Below are 26,790 nucleotides of genomic sequence, written 5' to 3'. Positions count from 1 at the left end.
CACAATAAAACATCACATACAGCAAAAAAGTCACAATCCCTGTGACTAGGGTTGCTTTGCTCTGCATAGCTGCCATGTCGTGTACACACATCACACATACAATTCAGTCTCACCACTGTTTCCACTTAACGGTATGTTGTAAGCATGTCCCCAGGTCCACAACGTCCAAAAATCTTACCTAATTAGAGCATTATGTTAACTCAACCACATTTAGATGTTTTCCATGTAAGGCCATTATTTTTTTAAAAGAGAAAAGATGAGAGGCATCTGTGCATAAACCATTTATTTTCCTACATTTACTACCACTTCCTGGAGCCACATTCCCCACAGTGCAAACTGTCTGGAGTAATCTCGAGGGTGCACAGAAGAATCGGCGTTTGTCCTGCAGCCGACCCGCCCCCAGTTCAGGCCCAGAACCGCGTCCCCTCCTGCTGAGGCCAGTGATTTATACCTAAAGGCTTCCTGCTCAGCAGGGAGCCTGCTTCATCCCATCAGCAAATGCTCCTCCTAGCTAATTTCGCTTAGAAAATAATAATTGTTTCAGGTTTACCAAGAAAATTTTTGTCTGAGGACCCAAAGTGTTTACTCCTGCAGAACGGTACTCACAGCGCAACCAGGCTGACCTGGGGATAAACAGGTAGGGGCCGGTGACGCACGGAGTCCATAGCAGGGCGATTCCAATGCAACTGAAACCAAACAGAACCATTCAGTGTAGCTCAGTAGTTGAGCATCGGCCTATGAACCAGGGGCTCAGGGTTCGATTCCCGGTCAGGGCACAGGCTCAGGTTGCAGCTCTATCCGCAGCGGGGGGCGTGCAGGAGGCGGCCGATCAATGACTCTCATCATTGATGTTTCTCTCTCTCTCCCTCTCCCTTCCTCTCTCTGAAATCAATAAAAAAATATATATATATAGTTTTTAAATGGTTTAAAAAGAGATGAAATGGGGGCTGTCAAGGGGCAGTGGAAACACAGCACAAATCAGGAGGAGACGTGCACCTGTTCAGTCCACCTCTGCTGGCTCTTCCAGAATGACGGGTCCCCCAGGAAGGGCATAGAGGAGGGCCCAAGGCCTGCTGACCATGAAGAAACACTTCTCCAAGTCCCTCCACATCATCAGTACACGTAAGTATGAGAGCCCGTGCGTAACTTTATTTTAAATTTATCTTTATTGTTGAAAGTATTACAGATGTCCCCTTGTTTCCCCCTCATTGACCCTTCCACCCTGGATCTGCCCTGCCCCCTGGCCTTCCCCCTGCTATGGTCTGGGTCCACATTTATAAAAAAGTAAAACTAAGCAAGGAACATCAATGCCGGTAATGTTTTATTTAAGCCAATATAGCCAAACTGAAGTCATTTCAGCTTGTAACCAGTATAAAAGGTCTCACTGAGACAGCTGACATTCTGTTGTTCAGGCCAGATCTTGGGAACCCTGCAGACGCTTTCCATGCTCGCAGCACAGCTCCCCTGGCCCCGGCCACAGCTCAAGGGCTTACAGCCCATGGGGACAGGGCCTCCTGCCTGGTCAGCATCGCTCTGGGTGGCGCGCCCTGCGCCTGTCTGCCCTTGGTTTGCTCCTACCACACCAGTAAGAGGTCCTGCCCGCCCCAGATAAACAGGGTCCCTGAGAGCCCAGCCTTATCTGCCAGGCCAGCAGGACGCAGCCAAGGCCTCCGCCGAGCGGCCCCGGCGGGCAGAGCCATTCCTCTTGGACAAAGCTGGATGCGCTGCACGTGGCCAGGGATGGAGAAAACAAGGTCACTGCCAAGGAACCCAGGCTTCGGGCCAACGAGAAAGAATCCTGGGAGTGATTAAAGTATTAACAGATAGGGACTCCGTCCCCGGCCCCGCCCGGCGGGAAGTGCACATTCATTTAAGAACACAGCGCCCGCCTTACACACCGGGACCCGGCTCAGGGTGGGACACGGCGATATTTATTCAGCATATTAAAAAGCACTCACCTAAAAGTCTGAGCTGTTTTGCAAATAGGAGAGACGGACAATAAGCGACATTGCTGGATGGAAAGGGACTCCCCTGGGTGCCAACTGGCTGGTTTTACTAGAGTGAGCCTAGAGTTTATATGGTCCCAAAGTTTAAGAGAGTAACGTGTGTCCTGTTGCGTACGGAAGGCCACCCCCTATCTCGTTCTGGGGAGACCTCGCCAGCCCCTCCCTCTCTCCACGCCCTCACCCCGGCTATATATTCCGCCACCTGCCTTTGAACCCCCCAGGATCAAAAAGCTTTGCCCAAATGAATGATAAATGGACAAAAGGAAGAATGAATGGATGAGACTGTTTCTGGACTGGAATGTCTTTGAAGGGAAAAGATGCCTAATGAGTTCAACAAATAGTCATACAGCACCTACTGTGTGCCAGGCACCCTGTAGGCTGCAAAGGGACACAGAGCTGAACTGGACAGGGCTGGGGTGCCCTGCTCCTCACTGCAGCCAAAGCTGAAGGTTCGGGAGCGCTCAGGCCACACTGCAGGGCACCGGGGTGTTCCGGCCACGCGCACGGGCTAGACCCTGGCCCTTAAGGTGGGGGAAGCGAAGGTGGTTCATACCGTGGTCTGACCTCACGCCACCCCGCGCAGTGTTTTTCTCCTCTCTGTCTGGTCCAGTCCTCTCACAGACGGTCCTCGGGGCTCCCGCAGCCTCAATTTCTCAGCATCTCTCCCTCCCGGGAGTTGCCGCAAAGCTCAGACCAATGAGACGGACAGAGGTAGTAGCCCCGGTACTTCTGGGAAAGCTGGTTCTTTCCCAATAAAAAGGGACAGGGGTGGCTGACACCAACGTCCCCACCTCTCCTGCGACCTTAAACACAGACCCGAGCCATCTGGACCCCTGGCTGCCCACGAGAAGGCAAAGGTAACACGCTAAGGATGGTGGAGGGACACAGGAGATCCTGGGGTCTTGGTGACAGCCCCAGGCAGCTGGACTGACACCAGCAACCACCACCTTCATCATGACCTTCATCACCGTGTCTCCGAGGAGGCAGAAACCGCTCGTCTGAGCCCTTGTTAGTAAGTGTTCCTTCCCGCCACACACACAGTAACACACGAGTCCACGCAAACACGTACCGCCTGACCCTGGCAGACAGGCGTTGGGGGTTGAATTGTGTTCCCCAAAAGACATGCTGAACTCTGGACCCCAGGACCTGTGGATGTGACCTTGTCAGGATCTCTGCAGAGGATCGAGTTAAGACGAGAGCCACAGAGAGGGCCCAGCTCCAGCGTGGCTGGTGACCGGCCACCTCTGCCTGTCTTAGTCTATTCAGATGATCTTAACAAAAATTCCATAGATGGGGGGCTTATAAACAGGACGCTTATTTCTCCCAGTTCCGGAGGCTGGGAGTCCAAGATCAGGTGCCAGCAGAGCCAGGGACTGGGGAGGACTCACATCCTGGGTGACAGGCGGCGGCACCTCACTGGGTCCCCACAGGGCAGAGGGTCTGGCTCCCTTTCACCAGGGCACCCATCGCCTCCTGATACCATCACGATGGGGATCAGGTCTGAACCGTGACCTTGGGGACACAGCGCACTGCGTCTGTGCATGAGGCCAAGCGGACGGTGTGAGCCACAGTGAGCACACCGAGGGAACAGACAGGAGACAGAGGCGGCTTCTTAGGGTCCCTGAGCTGACGGAACACAGATGTCCTTTCCTTCTTTCTCTCACCCATCCGGCCCCGTCCTCTACTCCGCTGGTCGACCACAGCCAGGCTGGCTCGGCGCTGAGGGCCGGGGCTCACGCTTCATGGAGACAGAGAGAAAGAAGTGACTGTGAGCTCAATCGAGAGCCAGCGGGGACCAGGGCTGCTGGGCCCTGCCAGGCGGCCAGGGAGACACAGTGTTGGCCAAAAATCCAGATCCGGAGCCGCCAGCTCTGAGCGTCTCCCAGCTGCGCTTTTACCCCGGACTATGGCTCACCGGCCCACCGCTACCTGAAGTGCTGGGTGGCAATCGGCCGCCACGAAATTCATTCACTGGACGGTTTGCTTCCTCATGTTCTCAATCAGAGGGCAATCGGCCGTCCCGGGCTCTACAAACCTTCCCGCTCCCCAAAGCAAAGCTTCACGCCCTAGAGGCGCTTCCGAATGGGAGCAGGCCCCACAGCCCAAGGAGCGAAAGGGGCTCGAGAAACAGGTGCGGCAGAGCCAGAGCCAGCGAGGACCACGGAGGATCATTCTGCGGGCACGTGGCAGTGTCTTCAGCAGCTGCTGTCCCCGCACAGGAAGGGCCACGGGAACCAACACCCACCTGCGGTTACCTGGCGCCCTTTCCATGAATTGCGCCACCGCTTTCCCTCCAGCACCCCAGTCTCATACAGCGGACGGCGCCCACACACTTCTGTCCCCGTGGGCCCCACCACTAGCCCTGACAGGTCTACCACCTCAGGAACAAATCCTGTGTGGTCCCTCCTGCGCCCGCAGAGCCCCTCTTCTCGGCTCTGCCCACCCTCAAAGTCCACCGGCACGCGCTCCAGTCTCCATCACCATTTCCTCACCAGAGGGCCCCTGACACGCACCTGGGCGGGCACATCCTCTCCCTCGCCTCAGCTCCCCTTCTGGACTGGGAGCCGGGCAGGGCTAGGTCAAGTCCATCCCCTGCACCCCAGAGTGACCACAGACATGACCACCTCCAGCCAGCCCAGGCAGGCTGCCGTCTGTGACGCTGGAATTGGGGTTGTCTGCTGTCCAGGGCGGTCAGGGTCTTCCTCACGCCTCCCAGGCCAGGGCTGCACACTCGGCCAGCCTGCGGCCTCTGTCCCAAGCCGACACTCCCCCTCCCCACTGAGCGGATGGGACGCTCCCCACGTCCTGTCCTGCAAGGACTGCTCTGTGGGCTTACCTCCCAGAGAGGACAGGATGTACCTCGAATCCCACTTCCCCAAACTTCGCCTCTTGAACCAGGCTTCTCTATCTTGTGTTTAATCAGGGAACAAAAATGCATTTAGAAAGACAGTGATGGGCGCTGGGGGAACGCGAGAACGAATGAATTTCCACCCTCATAAGGCTTATCGCTTATAGAGGAAATGAGACAGTGACAGAAGTCAGATGAGAGTTTTAAGAGCAACTGCAGAGTTGGAATAAAGTTGCTAGGGGAGCACCTGGTCGAACAGAGAAAGCTTCCCCAGCAGACGGGAGATGGGAAAGCGGGGCCTGGAAGGGAGGGCCGGGCGCGAGCCCCAGGCCTGCCTTTTCCATCCCTAAGACGCCAGGACTGGCCGCGCCGGCCTCTGCGGTCCCCACGTTGATTCCCCTGCGTTAAGAGCCAGGTGAGGAGGTGATATGTGTGCTGAGTGTTCGGATCCTCGGGGATTTCACACTAACGTGCGGAGGCTGAGAGAGGAGCCTGGGAAAGACGGGCTGGACCCCACAGTGGGGACTCAACCAGTGGGGGAGCTGCTGAAGGTGTCCCGGCAGGGAAGTGACAGGAGGCCAGAGGACACCAGAGGGACCAACGCACAGCATCCCGGGAGGTTACAAAGTCCGCGTGAATCTGCTTTCAGCCCGGCTGTGCAGAGAATGTTCTACGGCGAGAAGGAGGGGTCGCCCAGCACAGGGGTCTGCGTGCTCCCACCACCAGCGGGGGGAGGGTGGCGGCCTCTCTGACCAGCAGGCTGCCCTGTCTGCAGGGGACCTGGGCAGGCCTCCCTGGGGAGGGGGCCACTCTGGAACGAGAGGGCAGGTGGGGAGAACCAGAGGCCAGTCATGGGCCAGTTAGCAGGTGTCCTGGATGCAGAGACAGACCCGAAGGGCAGGCTCCCTGGCCGTCCTCATGGCCCACAGGTCAGCAGAAGGAGAGGAGCTCTCCTCCCGGGATGAGGCCTGCACAGCCCCACCTGCCCTCCTGAACACCTGGAAAGGCAGCCGCCCCCAAGCTCTTGGGGACAGTAGCGGCTCCTGTGCTGTCCTTGGGGCCACCTGAGAATGGACCATGGCCAAGCCCAGCACTTCCTGTCGGCACCTGGAGATGGAAACGCTCAATGACTATTAACCACCCTTTCCTCTCTCCGGGGCCAAATGCCAGGGCCTGTGAGGCAGAGGCGGACCCTCCTGTTCATGGGATCCGGGAACTTGTTACTCCCCACTGCGTCCAGCTCACTACCTCGGTCCTCAGAGAGGCCCTGCTCTGGGGTCTAAAGGCCGTTCCAGAAACAAGCTCCAAGTCAGGTCTAAACTCCAGGAACGAAGGCATGTCCACTCTCATCGCTGAGCCACCCACCTCGAAGCCTCACCTCTCAGCGGGATGGCCTTGAGGAAGCCGTTCTTTTCGCAGAAATCCTCCCAAACGCTGCATCGGGCGAGCAGTCCCGCGATCCTGGTTCCCAACAGAAGGCCTTTCATACACGCTGTTATTCTGGATCTTGACAACCTTAGTTTTACAGCGGAGGGAGCTGGGGCCTCACAGGGTGGCTGAGACACCCGCCCGGGGTCACACAGCTGGGCCCTGAGTTGCAGGAGCTCCGTCCCTCAGCCCCGATCCCCAGCAGGTGTGTGAACAGCTGCTTCAGCTTCCTCTGATTAAGGTGCTCGGGTGTGTGGGAGATGCAGACCCAGGACCCAGGAGGCTGGCTCTGGGAATGGTGACCTCCAGTGACTTTTCCAGTCGTTTCTTGTTGTTGTAGTTAATCCCCACCCGAGGATATTTTTCCATTGAGTTTTAGAGAGAGTGGGAGAGAGGGAGAGAGGGGGAGAGAGAGAGAGAAACATCGATATGAGAGAGACACATCGATTGCTTGCCTCTCGCAGGTTGACCGGGGCAGGGATTGGACCAGGAACCCAGGTACGTGCCCTTGACACGGCATCAAACCCACGACTCTCTGCTGCTCAGGCCAACGCTAAAACCACTGAGCAACACTGGCCAGGGCGTGACTTCTAGCCTTAGAGAAAGGCTCCTTCCACGTGGCTCTTGGGTCTCCAAGGCAGGAAGTTCCCCAGAGTGAACATGGGGAGGCTCGTCTTCCTAGAAGCATCCAGCTCTGTTCACAGCCTCTGGGCCGCTCTGCTGTCCGGCACCCCAGGGAGCCAGGGGGTCCTTGCTTGGCCAGGTGCCCGGAAAGAGTCTGCATGCTCAGCAGCATCCTGAGTGTCTCCGGGCTCCTAGAACCGCAGGCAGCTGACCGGTCCCGGTCCTCTCTTGCTCGAGTGCTCAGCGGGAGAGCTGAGGCCAGGCCAGGCCAGGCTGGCCACAGCCCTCTCTGTGGCTGGGGTCCCTGACCTCGGCTCTGAGCCTACAGTGTCCCCACAGTCACAATGAAGGGCTGAACTGGGAGTCTGCGCCGGCCACCTCCCTCTGTGATTCCCAGTCTAGGAGCACAGGCCTCCCCCCGCCTCTCCCACAAAGAGAAAAGCTCCCAAGAGGAGGAGAAGGCAGCGGAGCCAAATTACGAACCACAGTGGAAGAGCAGGTGACGTGGCTCCCAGCGCCTGGCCTGCCGAGCGGCACGTTCACCAGAGAGACGTCAGCAGCTTCAGCTGAACGGTGTGAGTCTCAAACCGCGAGAGCAGCGCCCCACGCGCTCCAGCGCAGCTCCGGTGCCACGCGCTCCCCGAGCCAGGGCGCTGAGCACATTCGCACAGCCTGCCCCAGCTCTGCCCCAACACCTGAGCTCACCCTTCTTTACTCCCCCTGCCAAGATCACTGACGGCAGAGTCAGGGCCCCATTAAACACATACACTTCCAAACTCCAGCTGGTGCCCAGTCTGGACATTTTCCATGCCGTTAAAATTAGGTTATTTGCCTCCAGTTTTCTCATGAGGCCCCTGGTCCATGGCTAACCTGACAATAAGCAGTGCCGGTGTGGAGGGTCCGATTCTAAGGTTCACACTCCACACACGCCCCCTGGTCCCTCAACATAGCCTTAATCAAAGCAGGGCTATGCTCACCCACTCTCCTCCTCTACAACCATCCATGGCTCCCACTGCCACAGGATCAAGACCAAAGTTTGAATTCAAAGATTTCGCGATCTGTCCCCATCTGACCACTCTGGGCATAATCTGTTAGCACTCTTTAAAAAATAATAAAAGCAAAACTTGAAAAGGCACTAGGAAACTGCAAAAGACCAGGTCCCTATTGTCCATAGTGGGGAAGAGACTACACCACAGAGGGCCTGGGCTCCTCCAGCACCAGGGGGGCAGTTCCCTGCACGCCCCTGTGTCCCCTCCCCTCCTCCTCTGCTGGGCAGTTCCCCCTGGCCAGGGCCCCTTCTTGCCACCTCTGAGGGCCCCACTTCCAGCTCCCCAGCCTCCTCTCCCTGCCTCCCTCTGCCAGCTCCCACAGGCGCCTGCACCACCTCCCCTCTGGCCTTTCACTGACAACCCCCCCTGGGCTGGAGAACTGCCCGCGGGCAGCCCCGGCCTGAGTCACCTGACCGGCCCCAACCAGGTCCTGCGCCCCCACCCCCGGGAAAGCGCTTCCTCCTCCCGAGGGTCTGAGCAAGACTCGGGCTCACTTTCCAGGGCAGGTACCAGCCCCTCCCCGGGCAGCAGCCCCCAGGCAGGCGCCCGGGCTCACCCAACCCTCCTGGCACAGGGGGGCCCGGGAGCTGCTGAATGGACACTTTTCTTTCTTTTTTTAATTCAGTGGGGGAGGGGGAGCGAGAGAGGAGAGCGGGAGAGATGACACTTTGGGGTGACCGCTCCAGACCCGCCCGCGGCGGCCACTAGGTGCCGGGAGAGCCCCTTCCTCCCGCCCCTGGGGCCTCGGGGCGCACGAGCGGCGCAGGCGGGGCGCCGGGGCGGCTGCTGCCTGGGGGGGAGGGGAGACCGCGGGGGGCGTCCCGGGCCCCTCGGGGCAGAGGCGGGGCGGCCGCGGGAAAGGGGAGCGGGACGCTCGTGCCTCCCCCGCCCTCGCCATCCGCGGCCCGCGCGCCCCCGCCCCCGCCCGCCGGGCCAGCGGGGCCGGGAGGGGGACCCGCGGTCCCCGAGTGGCCACGCGCCTGGGCCACCGGGGCGCAGGCCGGGCCGGGGTGGCGCCGCCGGCACGGAGCGCACGGGCTCCCCGGCCGCCCGGCCCCGCGCGGCCGCCTCCGCCCCCGAGATGCCGACACAAAGGGAACGCGCGTCACCCACCTGGTCCCGCGCGGCCCGGGCGCCGGCGTCCTGGCTCCTGCTCGGCCGCCGAGGGGCTCCGAGCGCTGCGCCCGCGTCCGGAGTCGCGGCCGGGTGTCCGCGCCCGCGCCCCACGCGGAGCCGCCCTTTATTCCCGGCCCGGCCTCCAGCGGGGCGCGCGGCCGGCGGGGAGACTGGGCGGCGGCGCGAACGGCACAAAGACGGGGCGCGGAGGCTCCGGCGCCGCCCGCGCGCAGCGCCCCCTGCCGCCCGCCCTCGGGCCTGCGCCTGGGCACCGGGCGCCCCGCGGGCCGCGGCCACCTGCCTGGACGGGTGGCCGCCGAGGAGGGTCCCTGGATGCCAACAGTCCCGGGGGGGCGGGGGGGGCATAAGCAAGCTGGGAAGCAATGGGTGTCCCATCAAACGCCCTCAGCCAGGGGACAGCGGCTGGATTCAAGTCCCAACAGTGTCACGGGCCAGGCGAACAGGAGCTGGGCACAGGGCTGCCTAGAAGACTGTCCCTGATGCCAACGGTCGGGGGAGGGGGTAGAAGCAAGCTGGATGGATGGCCCTTCTCTGCCAGGGTCACAGGGAATGCTTCTCCATCCCACTGCCTGGCTGCTTTGGAGGGTGGAGAAGAGGGGCCACCTGGATGGTACGGGGTTCTGTGAATACTTGAGATCCAGGTAGCAATTCGCTTCCTGTTCTTAGGCCTCCAGCTGGGTGAGTGGCAGGCCTTGGAAGGTAGAATTGCTGTAAGATTAGCTTTGCCGCTCCCCTTGGTGGCTAGAAGTTACACAAGTATTGTTACGTGCCGAAAGTTGGGCCCCTGCTCTCCAGAATGACGGGGAAACCACCTTAGCATCTTCCTCCCTCAGCACCGCACCCTCCGGGGTCTGCTCCGAACTCTAACACAGACGCCCAACCGCGCTGAGGTTCCTCCTCTAGATACAAAATCAAGAGGCGCACTCGTGGCTAAAAATAAAGATGTGTTAGACCATGGAAGGTATGGATTTGTGATCACACAATCGGTAACGACAGGAAATTCACATTTAATCTAAAAAATGAACTTAAGTCCAATTCCTCATTTCTAAAGAGCAGCAGGCAATTAAGGGCCAGGGGTCGTTCTGACTCTCCCTCCCTCGGGACACAGGGATCTGGGGGTTTTACGGTGCTGCGGTGGAGAAGGTGACCGGTCATCCTCAGCCCTTTGCCGCCTGGCCCGTTGAGTCTCCTCCACCAGACCACGTGGGCCCTTCTCAAGCAGGCTGCACACAGCTTCTCCGCCAAGTGCCCAGACCCCAAGTAGGCCTGACCGGCTCCCCGCCACTCAGGGCCATGCCAGGGCCCGGCCTTTCTACGGGCTTCTCAGGGAAAGCGTCTCTGGCCCACTCCTGCTTCTCTCCTCTCAAAGGCCTCCTCTCTCTCTCCCCCAGCCTCGAGGTCCCAATGGCCTCTTCTGTGGGTGGAGTGCCCTTATGGCTGGACAGCATTTTAAAAGGCCCTTTGTGTTCGGAGAGTAATCACATTCAGCGTTAGTTGGGTGTAATGGGGGCAGACATTGAATGCTCACTCAGTATCTGTGGGCCTCGGTACACGTCCCAGCCTTGTGCAGTCAGGCAGGGACGGGGGACTCTGGTCAGTCGACCCTGGCAGGAGCGTCGCCACTGGGCTGAGGCAGAGGAGACACTCAGGACGTCTTACCTGGCGCCCTTCCCCATCACACTGAGCACGGAGCCACCCACCGAGATGCTGAACCACAGGATGAAATCAGCCAGCATGCCTGGTCTGCCTCGCCATAGGACGCCTCCCAAGGGACATAAACTCGCACGTGTTACGCTATTGAAAGCTTAGGGTGTGCTTGTTACTGCAGCTTACTGTGGTCTGAACTGACTAACGCCTTCATGATAACCTGGTTTTGAGAGCAGTGATTCATCGCACTGGGTCTTAGAGGAGCCAAAGTGAGGTACCCAGCAGGCAGGCAGCACACGTGGTGCGGCCTCAGACGCAAAAGCACTTTTGAGGCAGGGAGCCCAGAGCCAGGGAAACATGGGAATCGGGAAGGAACTGAGGTTCCAGGTCAGCGGAAAGGAACCCAGTGAGGAAACTGACAAGGCAGCAGGAGGTGGGCACCCAGAGCGCACTCCTCGGGGGTGTGGCTACAAAGGGTAATTAATGTCCTACAGGTTCAACGTAGGAAAAGGGCTTTAAAGCAGGTCACGGGCTCCATCCACTGAACAGGGCTTCGGTGAGACCGGACAGGTGTGATGGATGCTGTAGGCCTTGTGCAGACCAAGCCATGTGACCAGAGGGTCGGGACCTTCAGTCCCACCCCTTGACCTTCCAGGTGATTGAGTCAATGGCCAGTGATTTCATCAAATGTGACTGTGTAATGAAGCCTCCGTGGAAACCCCAATGGGTGGGGCTGGGAGAGCACCCAGGTTAGTGCACCCGTGGGGAATGGGGAGAGTGGGGCGCCTTCCCACAGACCTTACCCTCTGCATCTCTCCCATCTGGCTGCCCCTGAGTTATGTCCTTTTATAATAAACAGGTGATCTAGTAGGTAACATGCAAGGGGTGGGGGCAGTCCTGTGCATATCGTGGGATCCGATGCCATCTCCAGGTCGACAGTGTCAGAATTCAGGTGAACTGTAGGACACCTGGCTGGTGTAGAGCTTTGCTTGGTGTGGGAAAGAGCCCAGGTGGGAACTGGGAGCAGGACCAGTGGAGATGGCCCCGGATGATAAAATGAAGCCCTTCGGGCAGTTTCCCAGATCCTCCAGGTGTAGGCTTGCTCCCAGGCTGTTTTCATGATTGCATTTTTTTAGATAAAGCGAATTCCCAGAACCTGAGGTGCACTCGCTCACATTCATAAGCAAGTATGTAAACAACTTGAAAACCACATCCAGTGGGTGTTTTTTAAAGATTAACTGTGGTTTTATGAATGCCACTGAATCGCTCATCTGTGAGTGTGAACTGTTGAGGACGAGCTGTTCTCATTAAGGTCTAAAGACTCTAACTGGCTTTACAAACCTTCAGAAGATACGTGGACAGTAAAATTGAGCATGAACTTGATTCTGTGAAAATCCGCATAACCTGAAAGACGGAGTAAATCAGCAGTCACCTCTGAATGATACAATTAGGGGTCATTTCTATTCATTTTACTTGACTCTTTTTCAAATACACTCCAAATATGTATTGTTTTTAGAGTCACGAACAAAATGTTAAAATCTTTCTGATCTTTCAGGCCCATGTTAGTGGCCTATGAGTAGGACTCGCTGTGAGCATTTCTGTGTAATTTCTTGTTATTTTTCCCTGACTGGGAAAAATTGAGTTGAGCACCCAACCCAGCCACGATGACAGAGGACTCCTGCTGTCCCTGGAGTCTTCTTACTTTCTTTAAGCCCCTGGATCTGACCCCTGTTCCTGGGCCTGGAGCCCAAGGTTGGTGCACATCGGGGTCTGGAAGGTAGTAAGACCATGGCCTTCTTGGAAAAGTGAGCGCTTCTACCAGAGGTCAAGTACACGGGCATGTCCAAGAAAGACCAGCCCAGGTCCAGAGGCCACAAGGGGAACACTGGGGCCAGGAATGTGGATCCCTGGGAGCAGAGAGCTGGGAAAGGGGGCGGGACAGAGAGCAGGTGACGGAAGCATCGGCTGTTCACGATTGTGGAGCAGATGCCGGGCCAGCCCCAGGCATCTGAGAGGCCAGGGCACTGGGGGTGAGCCTGCATCGCCTTGGGACTCTCTGATTCCAGACACGTGCTCCCGGGGCAGCTGACCAGCTCCCGCTCAGAAGGGCAGCACCCTGACCACTCTCATCCAGGGCCGTTGCTGTGCTCGCTGCCTGTCTGCAGGAATTCAGCCCTTCTCACGTGGTCAGGTTTGGGGTGCTGGGTCCCCAAGATGCTGCCTTTCATTTTAGAATACAAGACGATTTTCCCGGGTGGCTCATGTCCACTCCACGTCATTGCCGAGAGGGCTGTGTAAACGTGCTTATTAATAACTGATAATATTGCTGATTTTTAATGTGTACCTGCCTTTAGCAGAGGCAGTTTGTGAAGCACGCAATCACCCTAAACACGCTTTATCACACTGACCCACGGAGAGAGGAGGCACGTACAAAACACATTTTAATAAGTTACATCTCAGGACACATCAGATACAGAGAAAAAATATATACATGCATTTCGCTAAAAACTCAGATGGCCTACACACACTCGACAAAGTCCTAGAATCTTAGGCGGTGAGTTGTCTCCCTCTAATCACAACGGGTTAAACAGCCCTTTCAGCAGGCGGGCAGCCTGTGCCGTGCATTGTGGCCTGGCTGAGCCCCACTGCGACTTGTTCGCTTGCTTTAGGATCACTGTTCTCTCTCTCCGCCCCAACTCGATCCCAAACTCGGGCAGAAGCGGAACCCGAGCTTGCGTTCCAGGGGATTCAGCCAAAGGGTCTCACCCGTCTTCACACGCAGAAGACAAGCGGCAGATTTCACATCAGTTATTGCTAAATAACAGAGACGGTTCACACTTTTAAAACCAATAGGCTATTACCCATGCCCGATGTATCCAGGTTTCTTACGACAAAATTCCAATCATATCATTACAATGTCGACTTAAGCAAGAAGGAAAGACGGCGGAACACTTGCCCTTCACACCTACAGGGAGGTGCCTCCTTTAAATTACCCTCTGCTTTTCCAATAAAAGTGAACATACTTTATAAAACTGGAGACTTGTATTTAAAACTGGAAAAATGAAACAAAATGTCACATAATCCAAATTTGAATTTTACTGCAAGGGTAACCAGTCCCTGATTTGAATATGTTAAACATTGGGCCTTTGCAAATCCTGAGAGTGCATAGGGAAGGGGTGGTGCTATCCCCCAGCGGGAAATGTAGCTAGAATCCTGTAGCCTATTTCTGAAGTCCAGCTATTTGTTTTGTTTTGTTTTGTTTTGTATTGCCCTTTGGGGAAAGAGAAACAGTCTCCTTCAGCTGGAGAAAAATTCACTTTAAATCAGAGGATTTGAGTTTAGACTCAGGTCTTGTTTCAGAGAACACCGATTGAGCACCTGCTGTATACGGGCAATGCCTGCAGTGCGTCCACATACCTGCCCTTTCTTTCTGAACTGACTCTTGTGGAATCCTGTGAAGATCAGCAAAATACACTCATGCTAAGTTAAAAAAAAAGCAACAAAAAAAAAACACCCGTTTTATGTTTATACTGATTATAGCAACATCATCCTAGCTTAGATACTATCAAAATCCACAGGAGAAAAAAACTTTCTAATTCATTTTTCTCTTTTTTTTCTCTTCCCCATAAAAAACACTTGTGTTCATTTAGGACCCCTATGGCAACAGCTGTTTTATTTACTTATGTATTTATTCTGTGGTTTGAAGGTCCTATAGAAAATTTATGACAACTCAGTGGGACACAAACATATTTCAGTTGAATTATAATGATTTAAAATTTGAAGTAGGAATATCTTTTCTGAGAAAAAACAAAAAACATCACAAAGAGCAAACCTTTCAAAACCAGCAGGCCTTGAAAGTGGATTAGGGGCTGAAGCTCTGCCAGGTGGGTGAAGCAGCCGGGCAGATGCCACCTAGCGACGGGCAGTGGAGGGGCAGCTGGATTAAAATAGCTCGCTCTTTGCTTGAGCCAAAAATTTTCCATGATTTTGCTTTTTTAGAAACAGTGATAGGAAACTATTATTTTACAGGCCATGGGATACTGTCTCGGTTACACAAACAAACTGCACGTGATGCTTCCACAGGGAGAGGATGCTGGTCCCTGACTGTGTTTCAGAGGAAATTTCCCTCCCTCGCTGAGTGAGAGAAGGGAAAGCCCTGGGCCCGGTCATCCTGGCCTGGACTCTGTCTTATTTCAAGCAACTCAGAGTTAATCGAGAAGATACCAGGGCACAGCCTCATTTACATAAGATCCACGGACAGTCTCTGCGCTTCATCACCCTCTCCCCTGCGCCCGGGCCCGGGGCTTTGGACACCAGCTCGGGCCAGTCCTGGGTGAGGGGACAGCCATCTGCTCAGACAGACTCACGAGTTTCTGCTTGACGGACTTGTGTGGCTTGAATAACAGGTTCACCCTACAACCCAAACCCTGACCCCTGGTCCGCTTCCACATGAACTGAAGTGTGGACCTTGGTTTTGCTAAGAATCTCGGAAGAGGGAGGAGCGGGAGCGGGAGCTCGCATTCGGGGAGCGGTCAGCATGGCCCTGGGCTGGTCCCAGCATCGTCGGTGGAAGCGACTGCCTCCCACCGGGCCGTCCCCGGAGGCTGATAACACAGCCATTTCTTAGACTCTGAAACACCTGCCGACCCCTTCTGCACTCCCGGGTAGGAAGTCCAGGTTCCAGCGGCACACGGGCAGAAACGGAGGCGGTGTCACCACAGGCAGGAATGACCGGGAGGGACAGGTTACAGTTCTTTCCCGATGTGAAAACTGACACCTCGATATTTAGCCAGAAAGAACCATCAAATGCACAACCAACTCTGAAAAGGAAATGCAGGAGTCCCAGTAAATGGCGCTCAAAAACACTAAAACTAAAGTAAGCTAATTAACTGACGGGAATGGTTCTGCGTCACCGTGGATTTCAACTCTCCGAGTCCTGTGTTCGGTGACCACAGATGTCAGCTACCGTGTGCAACAGAGTCCGACATGGGGACGGGCGCAGCGGGAGGGTGCCCGGGAGGCCGGCGGGCAGCCCTACCAGTCCAGCTTCAGGTCGGCCTTGCTCCAGACGTACTTGCCTCCCCTCTTCAGAAACGTCTGCTCGTCAAACCCGCTGAACTTGATGGCCTCCTCCACTCCCACGTCCAGGATGGACTTGGACGGGTCCTTCCGCCCCTTCCTGCAGTTCAGGAAGCGCATCTGGAAAACACACGGCAGAAGTTGGGATATTTCCCTGTAACTTACCCTGTAAAACTCAGCTTTCGAGTTTAATCTTTTTTTCTTGGCTTCGCAACCCTTCCCGTAAATGTTTATTGAGAACCGTGGGCCAGATGCCGTGCCCAGGATGCTGAGCCCCCCGGACACTGCGCCCCCCGCCAGGCAGCTCGCCCGGACCCCGGCAAACACGCTCCATCGGCGAGCGCAGGACGCGCACGGCCGGAGACCTGCCACCCCGGGTGCGGGCCCTCCGCGGGCGGGCTGGCGGTCGGGAAAGGGTTTGGAAAATGGGGCGTCTGCAGCGAGCTGTGAAAGCAGAGACACGGGGAGCGGGGCGGGGTGTTTGGGGCTCTCAGGGACGAAGTTGCTGGGATGAAATCGGTGTGGCGAGAACCTCCAAGGGTCAACCTTGGTGAAAGTGAGATTCTTTAGAGAGAGAGAGGGGGGATCACAAGGAAGGAGCCGCAGGGCAGGGGCCGCGGACCAGGTGGGTCGGACCAGCCCTGCTGAGGGTCGAGCTTTTATCCTAAATCTTTCACCTTACGGACGGGAAGGGGGTCATCCCACTTCTATGAGCGGCCACGGCCCTTCCAGGGATGCTCGTGGGGTCAAAATGTTCTTAAATTGCCTAAAGCAAATTCTGGCTCCACCGTGTTTGTTCCAACTGTGTGAAGACCGGACAGTTTGTTGAGGACTTTGGTGGAGATCCTCAGCCAGTGGTGACCATTTGGGCTCCACAAATACATTCTGTTTGAATCCAGGTCTCCCCCTGACCCGTACACTGAACATCTGTGTCCTCAGCTTTCCCCCCATGCCCCAAAAAGACAAAAAACAAAACGGTTGTGAAGTATCGTTGATGTACTTGAAAACAATAAACAATAAAATGCTAAAAGTCACACTAAGCATCTCTGGGGACATCAAATCCAAGCTAAATATTGACGTCATGGTTCTTGTTAGAACTCATGTTTTTAAAAAAACAGGTCTTCAAATGGAATTATTTGTGGTGGTCTAGAAATAAGGGCAAAGTTTCATGAGTCCAGATTCCCCCTTCCCCACAAAAGGGACAAGGGGACACGGAAAGTGATATATTTTCCAATTTGGGGAAGGATGGCTTTTTTTTTCTTTGGAAATGGGTGAGGGCAGGGATAAGGCTGGTGGCTCTGGAGGGAACTGCCACCTCCGCTCGCTCACCGACGCCAAGGTCGTCAAGCCAGAGGATGAGCTGCAGCCTCTGAGGTGTCAAAGGTGCTGAGACGTGTGACCTGACTTCCCTCCAAAGCCCCCTGGGAGCCCTGTGCCCAGAGAACCTCTAGCCCAGGATGGCACAACAGAGGACGGCTTTGTGGCGTGTCAGCTCCGATGGGACGTCCATGGGCCCACAGCCACACGGGAGAGCCCATCACTGCCGCTTAGAGTAAACCCAGGACCTGGTTCAAGCTAATCCTGCCCACGGGTGTGGCTCGGACCTCGGCGCAGGGGGTCCAGCTCTATAACAGGAATGCGGCTCAGTGACCATCGAACGTGAAATGCTGGCCAAAGACAAATATGGGCTTAACTCTACGCTCGTGACTTGACCCTGCATTGCCCCTTCATTCATTTTAAGTGAGAATCTTAGAATTCATTCGAAATACTCACATATTCATCCAGAATAAGGTAGGAGTCCTTCATCTGCAGAAGAGAAATGAAATACAAAGTCAGTGTCAAGTGGTTTCCGTGTGCACGCTCGGGGTCCTCCCTGTGCGGGGTGTGTGTGTATCACCTCTGGGCCCAGCACCTCCTGAGGGTCTCTGGGTAGGTTGCCCACAAGGTGAGCCTCCCCCACCTGGCACACCCCAGGGGCAGCTGGCTGGGTCCCTTCAGACCCCACCGGAGTCACCAGGGCCAGGTTCCCTGCCCCGTGCCCAGGAGCCCGACTGCAAGGCCTCTCTGACGACGAAGCCTCCAGGGGGTTTCCCTGTTTCCTCTCCCTGCGGGAGAGCCTGCGCTTCATCACCCAGTGTTCCAGGGCCTGATCCCACCAGGCACCCAATCTCCCCCTCTCTCAGCGTCTGTGTTACCCGAAGAGAGATCGCAGCTCGTTTCACGCCAGCCCTCCAGGGTGGCACTGTGCCCACGGGCGGAGAGGCCCCCTGAGCTCACCCGAAGGCCTGCTGGTGGCCTCAGCCCCACGCTGCTCCTCCCCACTGCGGGGCCCTGGGGGAGGATGGCCCTGTCGGGGTCAGTGTGAAAGGGGAGGGGTGACGGGAACAGCGTGGGCTGCGGGCCACCTTGTCATTGCACTCGGGCACCAGGCAGGACACCTCCTTGTGGCGGTCTAAGAAGTCCTGGAACTCCTCCTTGCTGATGACGAAGCGCTCGGCATCCCTCAGCGCCCCTTCCCCCGCGTTCTCGCCCTCGATGATGAGGCACTGGAAGACCTGGAAGGCAGGGGCGCGGGCTTCGCAAACAGCTTCCCACCGCTTGCTTTTGGATGCTAACCCTGACCTAATGAATTTTTCCCATTGATTTTTCTAGAGAGAGAGGGAGGGAGGGAGGGAGGGAGGGAGGGGCAGAGAAAGAGGGAGCAGCCACGTGACAGGGACACCTCCACCGGCTGCCTCCCACACGCTCCGACCGGGGCTGGGGATCAAACCTGCAGCCCAGGTAGGGGCCCTTGATGGGGAATCGAACCGAGACCCTTTGGCGCATGGGCTGACTCTCTAACCACTGAGCCTCACTGGCCAGGGCTCCATCATTTTTTACCCCAAACCTCATTTTCCCCGGCCCAGGCGTCATCTCTCCTGAGCGGACGCCTCAAACTGAGGGGCAGTCTAGAAAGACGTTGCCCCGGGCACAGGAAAGCTGGCCCTGGCACTGAGAAAGCACAGATACCCTTGAAACGTAGAAGGAAACGCTGCTCTAGGTGACGTTTGATCCAGTCTTATGATCTGATTTTTTTTTTTTTTGGACAACCAAATAATTAAAAGGCTCACTGAAGGATACACGGACCGTACAGAAACACCCAGAAGATAAGCCGATTGCCTGTAATCCCCAAACCAAGGAATAGGTATTTTCGAAATGCCGCCTTGCGGTCGGGGTTTAGTGTCCCCTTATTAAGGCCTCTAGCATGTATTGGTTTTGCAGTTAATATAAAAGGACAATTTCCAAAGCCATTAATCGTCTTTTTCACCCTTGTTTTGAGTAAATAAATCGGGGTGTTTGTGTGAGGGGAGAGGGAGATGTATTGCCCATCGTAAGGAGCACGTCATCTGAAAAGGGAAAACTCAGTCCCAGGCAACTGTCAAGGTGACAGCCGGTGACAGCTGACCAAAGGCAGCCAGCGCGCAGCCCAGGTCCGCAGGGTCTTCAGGTAAAGGGGCTTCTACGCCGCATCTAAGTACGTTTTCAGCATCCGGGAGGTAATTCTAAACGCCCTAAGTCTTGCCTCCTTTGCTCGCTCTCTCCCTGCCCCGGCCACCCCTGGTCCTGGGCTCCCCGCCTTTGACATCGTCCGCTCTTGGCCTCGGGGCCTGGGAGCGCCTTGGGAGGGGCACCGCTCCTCCTGCGCCCGCGGCGCCCACCCCGACGGCACCGGCTCACCTTCCAGCGGACGGGGTTCAGCTCCTTAATGTGCTCCCGCATGTCCTGGTCCACGTTGAAGCGGTTGATGACGGAGTTGATCTTGAAGGCCACGCGGTAGTCCCGGCACCACCGCCGCAGCTTCCGCAGGTTCTCCACGTGGTTGATCTTGCCCTGGCCACGGCCGATCAGGACGTTGACGTCTTCGTCGAAGCTGTCGCAGGAGATGGCCAGGATGTCCAGGTACTGGCCTGAGGGGAGGTGACCGGCGGTCAGGTCTCCGGCGGAGGACCAAGCCCTCGGGGCCGAGCGGGCCCCTCGCGGGGAAGCCCGGGTCCTCGCCCACGCCTCCCCTCCTCACGGAACCGCAGCTGCGCCGTAGGGGGGCCCTGACAGTTTCCCCCCGCTCTTTGGCCCCTTCTTGACCTCTTTGCTATATCTGACCACCGTCTAAATATTTATGGAGACCCTACTGTGCGCAGGCCGTGGCTGCATCGGATGCTGAGGAAACTACGGCGGGAGTTGGGGGAGGCAGGGGGCCAACGGCCTCTCCCTCGGCCCGGCCCGGGGCGAGCTGTGCTTGCGGGTCCCCGGGGAGCACAGAGGACGCTGGGGAGAGTCAGCCTGTGTTTGGTGTCCCCGCCATCGCTCTCGGCGGCACCACTTCCCTCCCCGTGTCGCCCAGTTCTCCTTTGGTTTCCGTTGCCTCTCGCACCATCACCAGTCTCTTTTTTGCAGTTCATTTTATTTTATTTTAACTACAGTTTAAGCTCCGTATTATCCTGTGTCAGCTTCACGTGCACGGTGAGTGGTTAGACAACCCAGAGCGGTCCCCCGCCCACCTGCCTCTCAAGCGCCGGATTTTCCACCGCCGGCCGCGTCCTCGCACTTGACCGAGTGTGAGCCTCCCCACTTCTGGGGTTGTGCGCAGCTGACTGCAAAGTCACCCCTCAAAACCACTCGAGTGATAGAAACCAGGGGTTCCAGGGACAGTGAGAGCGGCTGTGTTAGTCCAATAGCTTAGTTTATCTGAGACTAGAATGGCTAGTTCTGTAAGTATTTAAAAAAAATTGATAGCAGAGGGCCGGCCGGGCTTGCACGCTGCGAGCTGTGTTTATTTTCCCTGCTGTGAGCTGTGTTCCGATCCCTGCAGGTCGCTAAGCTAGAGCCTAAGCCTCAGCACCTGCCCTGCGGGAAGGACCGGAGAGCGACACCGGCTGGCGTCTCTGTTATCTGCCTGGCCACACTTGTTTACCGGCCGCCTGCAGAACCAACGCGTCCTTAACTCGCCGCACAGCTTGAGAAGAGGTTAGAATAAGCGTGTTTGGGTCCCTCACCGGTCCCCCGTCCCCTGTCCCTCCCCCCCGCAGGCCTGGCCCAGGGCCCAGGGCCCAGGCCCGAAGGCGGTAGAGCCCGGGCCGCAGCAGGCGGGCGTGGGGGGCGAGCTCACCGTAATTCACGAACCAGCGCTCCCGGATCATGCTCCCGTTGCTGACGATGCTCACGCTGGGCAGGCGCAGCTCCTGTTTGCAGAACTTCACCAGCTGGCCCACGTACTCGCCCCGGTCCTGCAGGAAGGGCTCCCCGCCCGAGAAGTTCACCTTCTCCATACCTGGGGAGACGAAACGCACACGTTCCTCCTGTTTCTCCCGCCACCAGCACCCGTTACTGTCTTGGTGGCAAAAGTCTTATGTTCTCGGCGCCACAGAAATGAAATGAAACTTCTCACTCTCCCCCCCTCCTCCAAGTCCAGCCCCCGTCAACCCCACCCTCTGGGGATAACCGTGTGTAACCCAGGGTTTCGCCAGGTAAATAAGCCGCCTGCAGTTGTCGGTGGCGTCTTCCTGTATCAACACGGGTGCCCTTGATGCAGGGAGTTAGCTACACGGGTGATGGAATTGCCTCCGAGCCCCACGGGCGTGACGAAGCCACCCAGGGATTTGCAAAGCAGGACACCCTCCCCCACCCCCAATCTAGAACAATCTAGAATGTTCCTTATCGGCCGCTCAGCCCTGGGGTGTCGCTCGGCATGGTTCCGGGAGACCCTCCCCCTCACGGGCCACGTCTTTTGCCCTAGAAACCTGGACTCGCTCTCTATTGATTTACTCCCTTCTTTTGGAAACTTCTTTTAGGATTTTCCTGCAAAAAGAAACTGTAAACTGAGAAATTAAAGTGAGGACTGGACTGTTTTAAAATGGCTGGGTGGTCAGTAGCTGGGCCGCGTCGAGCCTTCTGGGTGAACTCGCTCTGCGCTCTGAGCTGTGAGGGCCTGGCTTCCGCCCACTGGGCTTTCAGCCTTGTTCAGGGTCTGATGACTCTCACACGTGACCCTTCGTAAGGACGGGGCTCGCTCTCTTCCAGGGGCTTTCTTTCTAATTTTCTGAAATGCAATAACGCGCCGTAGCGGACGCCGCGCAGTGTGCCTGCCACGCAGTTCCCTGAGGACCTGTCTCGATAATCCATTTACTCAACAAGCCTTGTGCCCAGGAAGTATTGAACGGGGTGCTTGGCCATTTAATCCATGCGGCTATAACGCAGCTTTAAAAAGTGCTATTATTTATATTTTATTATTTATATATTTATATAAAAATATTATTATATTTTTTTATTATTTATTTTTTTAAATATGCTTTCATAGATTTCAGACAGAGAGGGAGGGCGAGGGGGAGAGAGAGAGAAACATCAGAGGGAGAGGGAGTGATGAGAGTCATCGATCGGCTGCCTCCTGCACACCCCCTACTGGGGATCCAGCCCCAAACCTGGGCATGTGCCCTGACCGGGAATCGGGCCGTCACCTCCTGTTTCATGGATCAACACTCAACTCCTGAGCTGCTCTGGCCAGGCTAGAAATGCAATCTGGACCCCGTTTCCAGGCCCTGGCCGCAGGCTGGTCAGCTCCTCTCCTTGGCCAGCCAGTCATGTGAACACGCCCACCCCTGCCCCCGGGCTCACCTGGGGCACTGCTGGCCGCCCTGCGCACCCCGGGCCGGGGGCCAGGAGCAGGGCCGCCCCCGTGCCCAGAGCCTGCTGCAGTGGTCCAGACTGGCCCGTGCAGGGCCGGCCTGTCCTGCCCCGTCTGCTTCTTCCCACAGAAACCACAACACAGGCTGCGGCCTGGGCTTCCCTTTCCTGTCTGGTGACTGAGCCCAGGACTTCCCCTCGGCCCCGCGTGGCGAGTCGTGTTCTCCCCAAGGAACTTTATAAAGAGGGTCGCCCTTCCTCCCACCTTCCCGGAGCAATCCCGGGTAGGGGCCCCCAAGCCACAGCTGCTGGTCCTTCCTTTCCCCTCTCAGCTGTGTCTCCGACTGGCCAGGGAGCACCGGTGTCACCACACCATTCGCAAGCTCCCAGGCTAGGGGGCTCCTTGTGTGACAATCGTTATAACCCAATAAAACTTTGTTCCCTAAAGATTTGGTCAAATAGGGGTGGTAACCTCCGGAAGGGAAACTGTTTTCCCAGAAGGACGACTCCCGTGCCAGCGGGGAAGCTCTGGGCGAGTCTGAGGAGAGAGGTGTCCGGGGATGAAAAGGTGAGGACACTGAAGGAACCGGGGGAGAGACGCAGGGAAGGGGCCAAAGCCTCCCCCCTTTGGTGCATGGCCGACGCTCCAACTACTGAGCACACTGGCCAGGGCATACGTTTTCATTTTAAATATATTGTACATTTAAACAAAAATGAATTTAAATTATAATGTGAATTAAAAAAATTTTTTTAAATTTTTTTATTGATTGATTTTAGAGAGAAGAATAGGGGGGGCAGGAGCATCGAGTTGTTCCACTTATTGATACATCATTGGCTGATTCTTATATGTCCCCTTCACCACAACCTTGGTATATTGGGACGACACTCTAACCACCTGAGCTACCTGGCCAGGGCTCAATTTAAATTTTTAATCATCACCAAAATAGATTTTTCTCGATGTGCCAGACATCGCACTTGCAGGACACACTGCCCATCCTATACTTCAACCACTTTAGTTAACTTTGCTTTTATTGCCTTAAAACTGAGAGGTCATTATATGAAAGCATTCATTATAAATATTCATAACAATTTATATTTTATAAAAATACATAAGCATTCATGTACTTGTGCTTTGTAAATATATATATTTTTTAAAAAAACCCACATCAGGAATCAAACTGCGACCTCCTAGTTCATAGGTCACCGCTCAACCACTGAGCTATACCAGCCGGGCTCGTAAACATATTTTGAGTCTGGTATGGGAGTTATTATTATAGTTATCTACCTTTTAAAGGCCATTAAGCTGATATTCAGAAAAGTTAGACGTCTGGGTAAGTCTGGTCACTGAGGAATTCAAGTCCAGGCCTCCGTGAATCAAGAGTTGGAGAAACTCCCACGAGACACAACTGCATCACTCATTCGTGCATCACTAATTCACCTACCCCCAAACGTTTCTAGGTCCCTGTTACATTCTAGATCCTTTGCTAGCCAGAAATGCTAAGACTGAACTGGAACCCAAACTCTCTGGGGACTTGGATATTAAAAACAAAACAACAACAGAACGCAATGCTGCAGTTCAAACAGCGCTCCAGTGCACGCATGTGGCAAGCGGTGCCAGATCACGAGAAGGAGCCAGGACCTGAATTCTGCCGGGAGAGGACCAGAGACGATTCTAAGGAGCGTTAAACACTCACCAGCAGAGACCGGGGTGCCCGGCACTCCAGGAAGAGGAACAGGGTGACCACAGGCTTGGCGGAGGGCGTCGGGGGGGAGCGGGGCTGTAAGGTAACGTGCCCCCAGCACCGGGGACAGAAGCACTGGGGTGGGGGTGCTGATGGCCACACTGAGCTCCCCAGGGCCTCGGAGGCCGTGCTCACGAGGGTGGGACAGGAAGCCGCACAAGAGAGGTAAGTGGGGGACTTAGAGCATCACAGATGCATTTTAGCGAGATAATATGCTTTCCCGTGGGGGCAGCAGAGACATGAGACGAAACGCTGAGAAACGGGGAGACCCTCAGCCGGACCCCCGGAGCTGAGAGGCTGTGGGTCACCGAGCAAACACGATGGGAGCAAGAAAAGTCAGATTCAGGAAAATGCAAACTGTGTGATTTGACTACATGAAGTGAAGAATCAGGCAAAACCATCTGGGTGCTAGAAGCTGAGCCCGTGGCGCCTCGGGGAGACCCGTCTGGGTGCTAGAAGCTCAGTCTGTGCCCCTCGGGGAGAAAGGCAGCCCTCTGGGCACCGTGAAGCCCTCTTCCTAGACCTGGGAGTTGCTTTCCTGCCGGGGTCACGAGTCGCACCCTCAGGGTGTGGGCGGCTGTGTGTATGCAGATCCCACTCCCAAAAGTTAAACTAGAATGGAAACAAGCGGGTGCTGCTGCTGGGATGGCGGGTTTGGGGGCGCTCTGGGAGAGACAGGGCGGCAGGCGTGAGGGAAGACGGATTTGGGGTGGAAGGAAGGCATCCCCTCCGAACTGAGACGCGCGGTTTCCTGCCATCCTGCCTGTGGCTGATGTGACATTCAGAGAGGGGTCTTGAGAGCACGGCCCTCAGACTCAACTCCCGCCGCTCCTGAGCCAAAGTCTGGATTTTGGTTTGGGGCTTGCTTTTTTAACTCTTTCTGGAAAACCTGATCCATCGGTACTTTGAAGGAAAAAAAAACCTAGAAAGCGCCCCAAACTCCCCAACCTGCCTCTTCCCCAACCTGCCTCTTCCCCAACCTGCCTCTTCCCCAACCTGCCTCTTCCCCAACCTGCCTCTTCCCCAACGCCGGGCAAACTGGCCACCTGCTGCTGGGGCTGCCTGCAGAAGACCTGGGGCCCCTCCCCTAGCCTGCAGATGTCCTCTCCCAGGACGGCGCCCTCACCTGCGACGGGAAACCAGCCTGTGTGCCCCCCGCCGTCTCCCACCCCAGCCCCCGCCCGGGGCCGGCACCCTGAGGCCTCCGGGGCTGGGGACTCACCCGCCTCCTTCAGCATCCGCAGCCCCCTCTGGGCCTCCTCGAGGGGCAGCACGAAGGACGTCTTGGCCGTGTGGAAACAGAAGCCACATTTGTAGTTACACTGCCGGGTGAAGTGGTAGTTGACGCTGGTGGGCGTGAGGGGCCCGTCGCTGCCGTCCTCCGGGCCCTCCTGGTCCTCTCCGTCCCCCTCGGGCTCCCCCCGGACCCGCGGCCCCTGCCCCCCGTCAGTCCCCACCAGCCGGAAAGCCTCCCTGAGCCGCAGGAGCAGGGGCACCAGGCCGAGCCACAGGGAGCCCAGCGGCTTCCTCAGGGCGCCCAGCAGCTTTCCTGCAAAAGCCAGGAGCTCCAGTCCCCACATGCTGCTGGCTGTGGCTGCCCGTGGCTGCCGGTGGCTGCCCGTGGCTCCCAGGCTCGCTTATATGCGTGCAAGCAGACTGTCACGGGGGGCAGACACACCTCTTTGGACTAGCGCTCAGCTGAGTCTGAGTTTCGATTTTTGTCTTTGTGAAAATGAAAGTTGGAGCAGGGCCAGGACTGAGGCTGGGGAGCCGGGTGCCGGCTGCCCCGTCCACAGCCTCCCGCTGGCCCGGGTCCAGGCACTGGTATCTCCCTGCACCTCCAGCGTGTAGCCACGGGACACAATAGGGAGCCACCTTGGTCCTGGGTGTGTTTCTCACGTATGTCATAACATCTGGAAGCTTCTACCCTGCCACCCCTCCCACGGTGAAAGTCCGCTATGAAGTCAAATAATGAAAAAAAAAATGACACCCCCCCCCCCCCCCCCCCCCCCCCCCCCGGGCAGGATCCCCCGGCCTCGAGCCCCTTTCAGACCACGTAAAGGGATGTGTTTTTTCAGGTCATCACACACAGTGTGCCGCTTGGACATTTGCACCCCCTGCGGGTCTCAGCGCTCCCACCCCGACAGCCCGCGGGGAAGCCAGCGCTTTCCCAGGCGCCTCTTCGCTGGCAGCAGGGTGCCTGCTTCCTGCTCGCTCTGACCGTTTCCTTAGAAAGCGCCGCTGAGCTTTGTCCTGGGGTTCCCTTTGTGTGCCCTTCTGTCCCCAGGCTGTGGAGGTGGGAACAGTCTGAGCGCCTGAGGCTGGGGGGGCCGCAGACCCGAGCCCGCCGCCGACCAGCCCTGAGGCTTTGGTTAATTTTTATCCCCGGGATCCCCGCTCCCCGGTGAGATCACCAGGTTTTCTAATTCACCTGGCGAGTGAATCACCGGAGGCCCCGGGTCCAGCGCTCAGGGAGGGAGGGGCAGCTGAGGCCGAGTCAGCGCCTGAAAGGAAACCAGACCTGGGGCGGGAAACCAAAAGCAGGTGCGCCCAGGGCGACTGACGACGGTGAC

The 26,790-nt window shown here is 56.7% G+C and overlaps 2 protein-coding genes across 3 annotated transcripts in view; both read right to left on the bottom strand.

Annotated features, from left to right (window-relative positions):
* RNF144A (ring finger protein 144A) overlaps positions 1–9,240 on the bottom strand; it is a 59,677-nt gene extending 50,437 nt beyond the window's left edge. For both annotated transcript variants that reach the window (XM_087823318.1, XM_087823317.1), the window contains exon 1: positions 9,069–9,240. The gene's annotated coding sequence lies outside the window, so the exon portion shown is untranslated. The remainder of the gene's footprint in view (positions 1–9,068) is intronic.
* A 6,393-nt stretch (positions 9,241–15,633) lies between these two features.
* On the bottom strand, positions 15,634–25,797 carry RSAD2 (radical S-adenosyl methionine domain containing 2). Its single transcript, XM_087823807.1, has 6 exons — positions 25,440–25,797; positions 20,965–21,126; positions 19,536–19,765; positions 18,224–18,373; positions 17,592–17,624; positions 15,634–15,938 (listed from the first exon to the last, which is right to left on the bottom strand). The coding sequence occupies exons 1-6, from the start codon at positions 25,795–25,797 to the stop codon at positions 15,774–15,776; spliced, it is 1,098 nt and encodes a 365-aa protein (XP_087679933.1). The 3' UTR covers positions 15,634–15,773.
* Between the last annotated feature and the right edge of the window lie 993 nt (positions 25,798–26,790).

This window comes from Miniopterus natalensis, chromosome 13 (genome assembly GCF_054644295.1).
Source record: "Miniopterus natalensis isolate mMinNat1 chromosome 13, mMinNat1.hap1, whole genome shotgun sequence".
In the NCBI taxonomy this organism is placed as follows: domain Eukaryota; kingdom Metazoa; phylum Chordata; class Mammalia; order Chiroptera; family Miniopteridae; genus Miniopterus; species Miniopterus natalensis.
The sequence above is the reverse complement of the archived record's forward strand: the minus strand, read 5'-3'. Positions and strand labels throughout refer to the sequence as shown.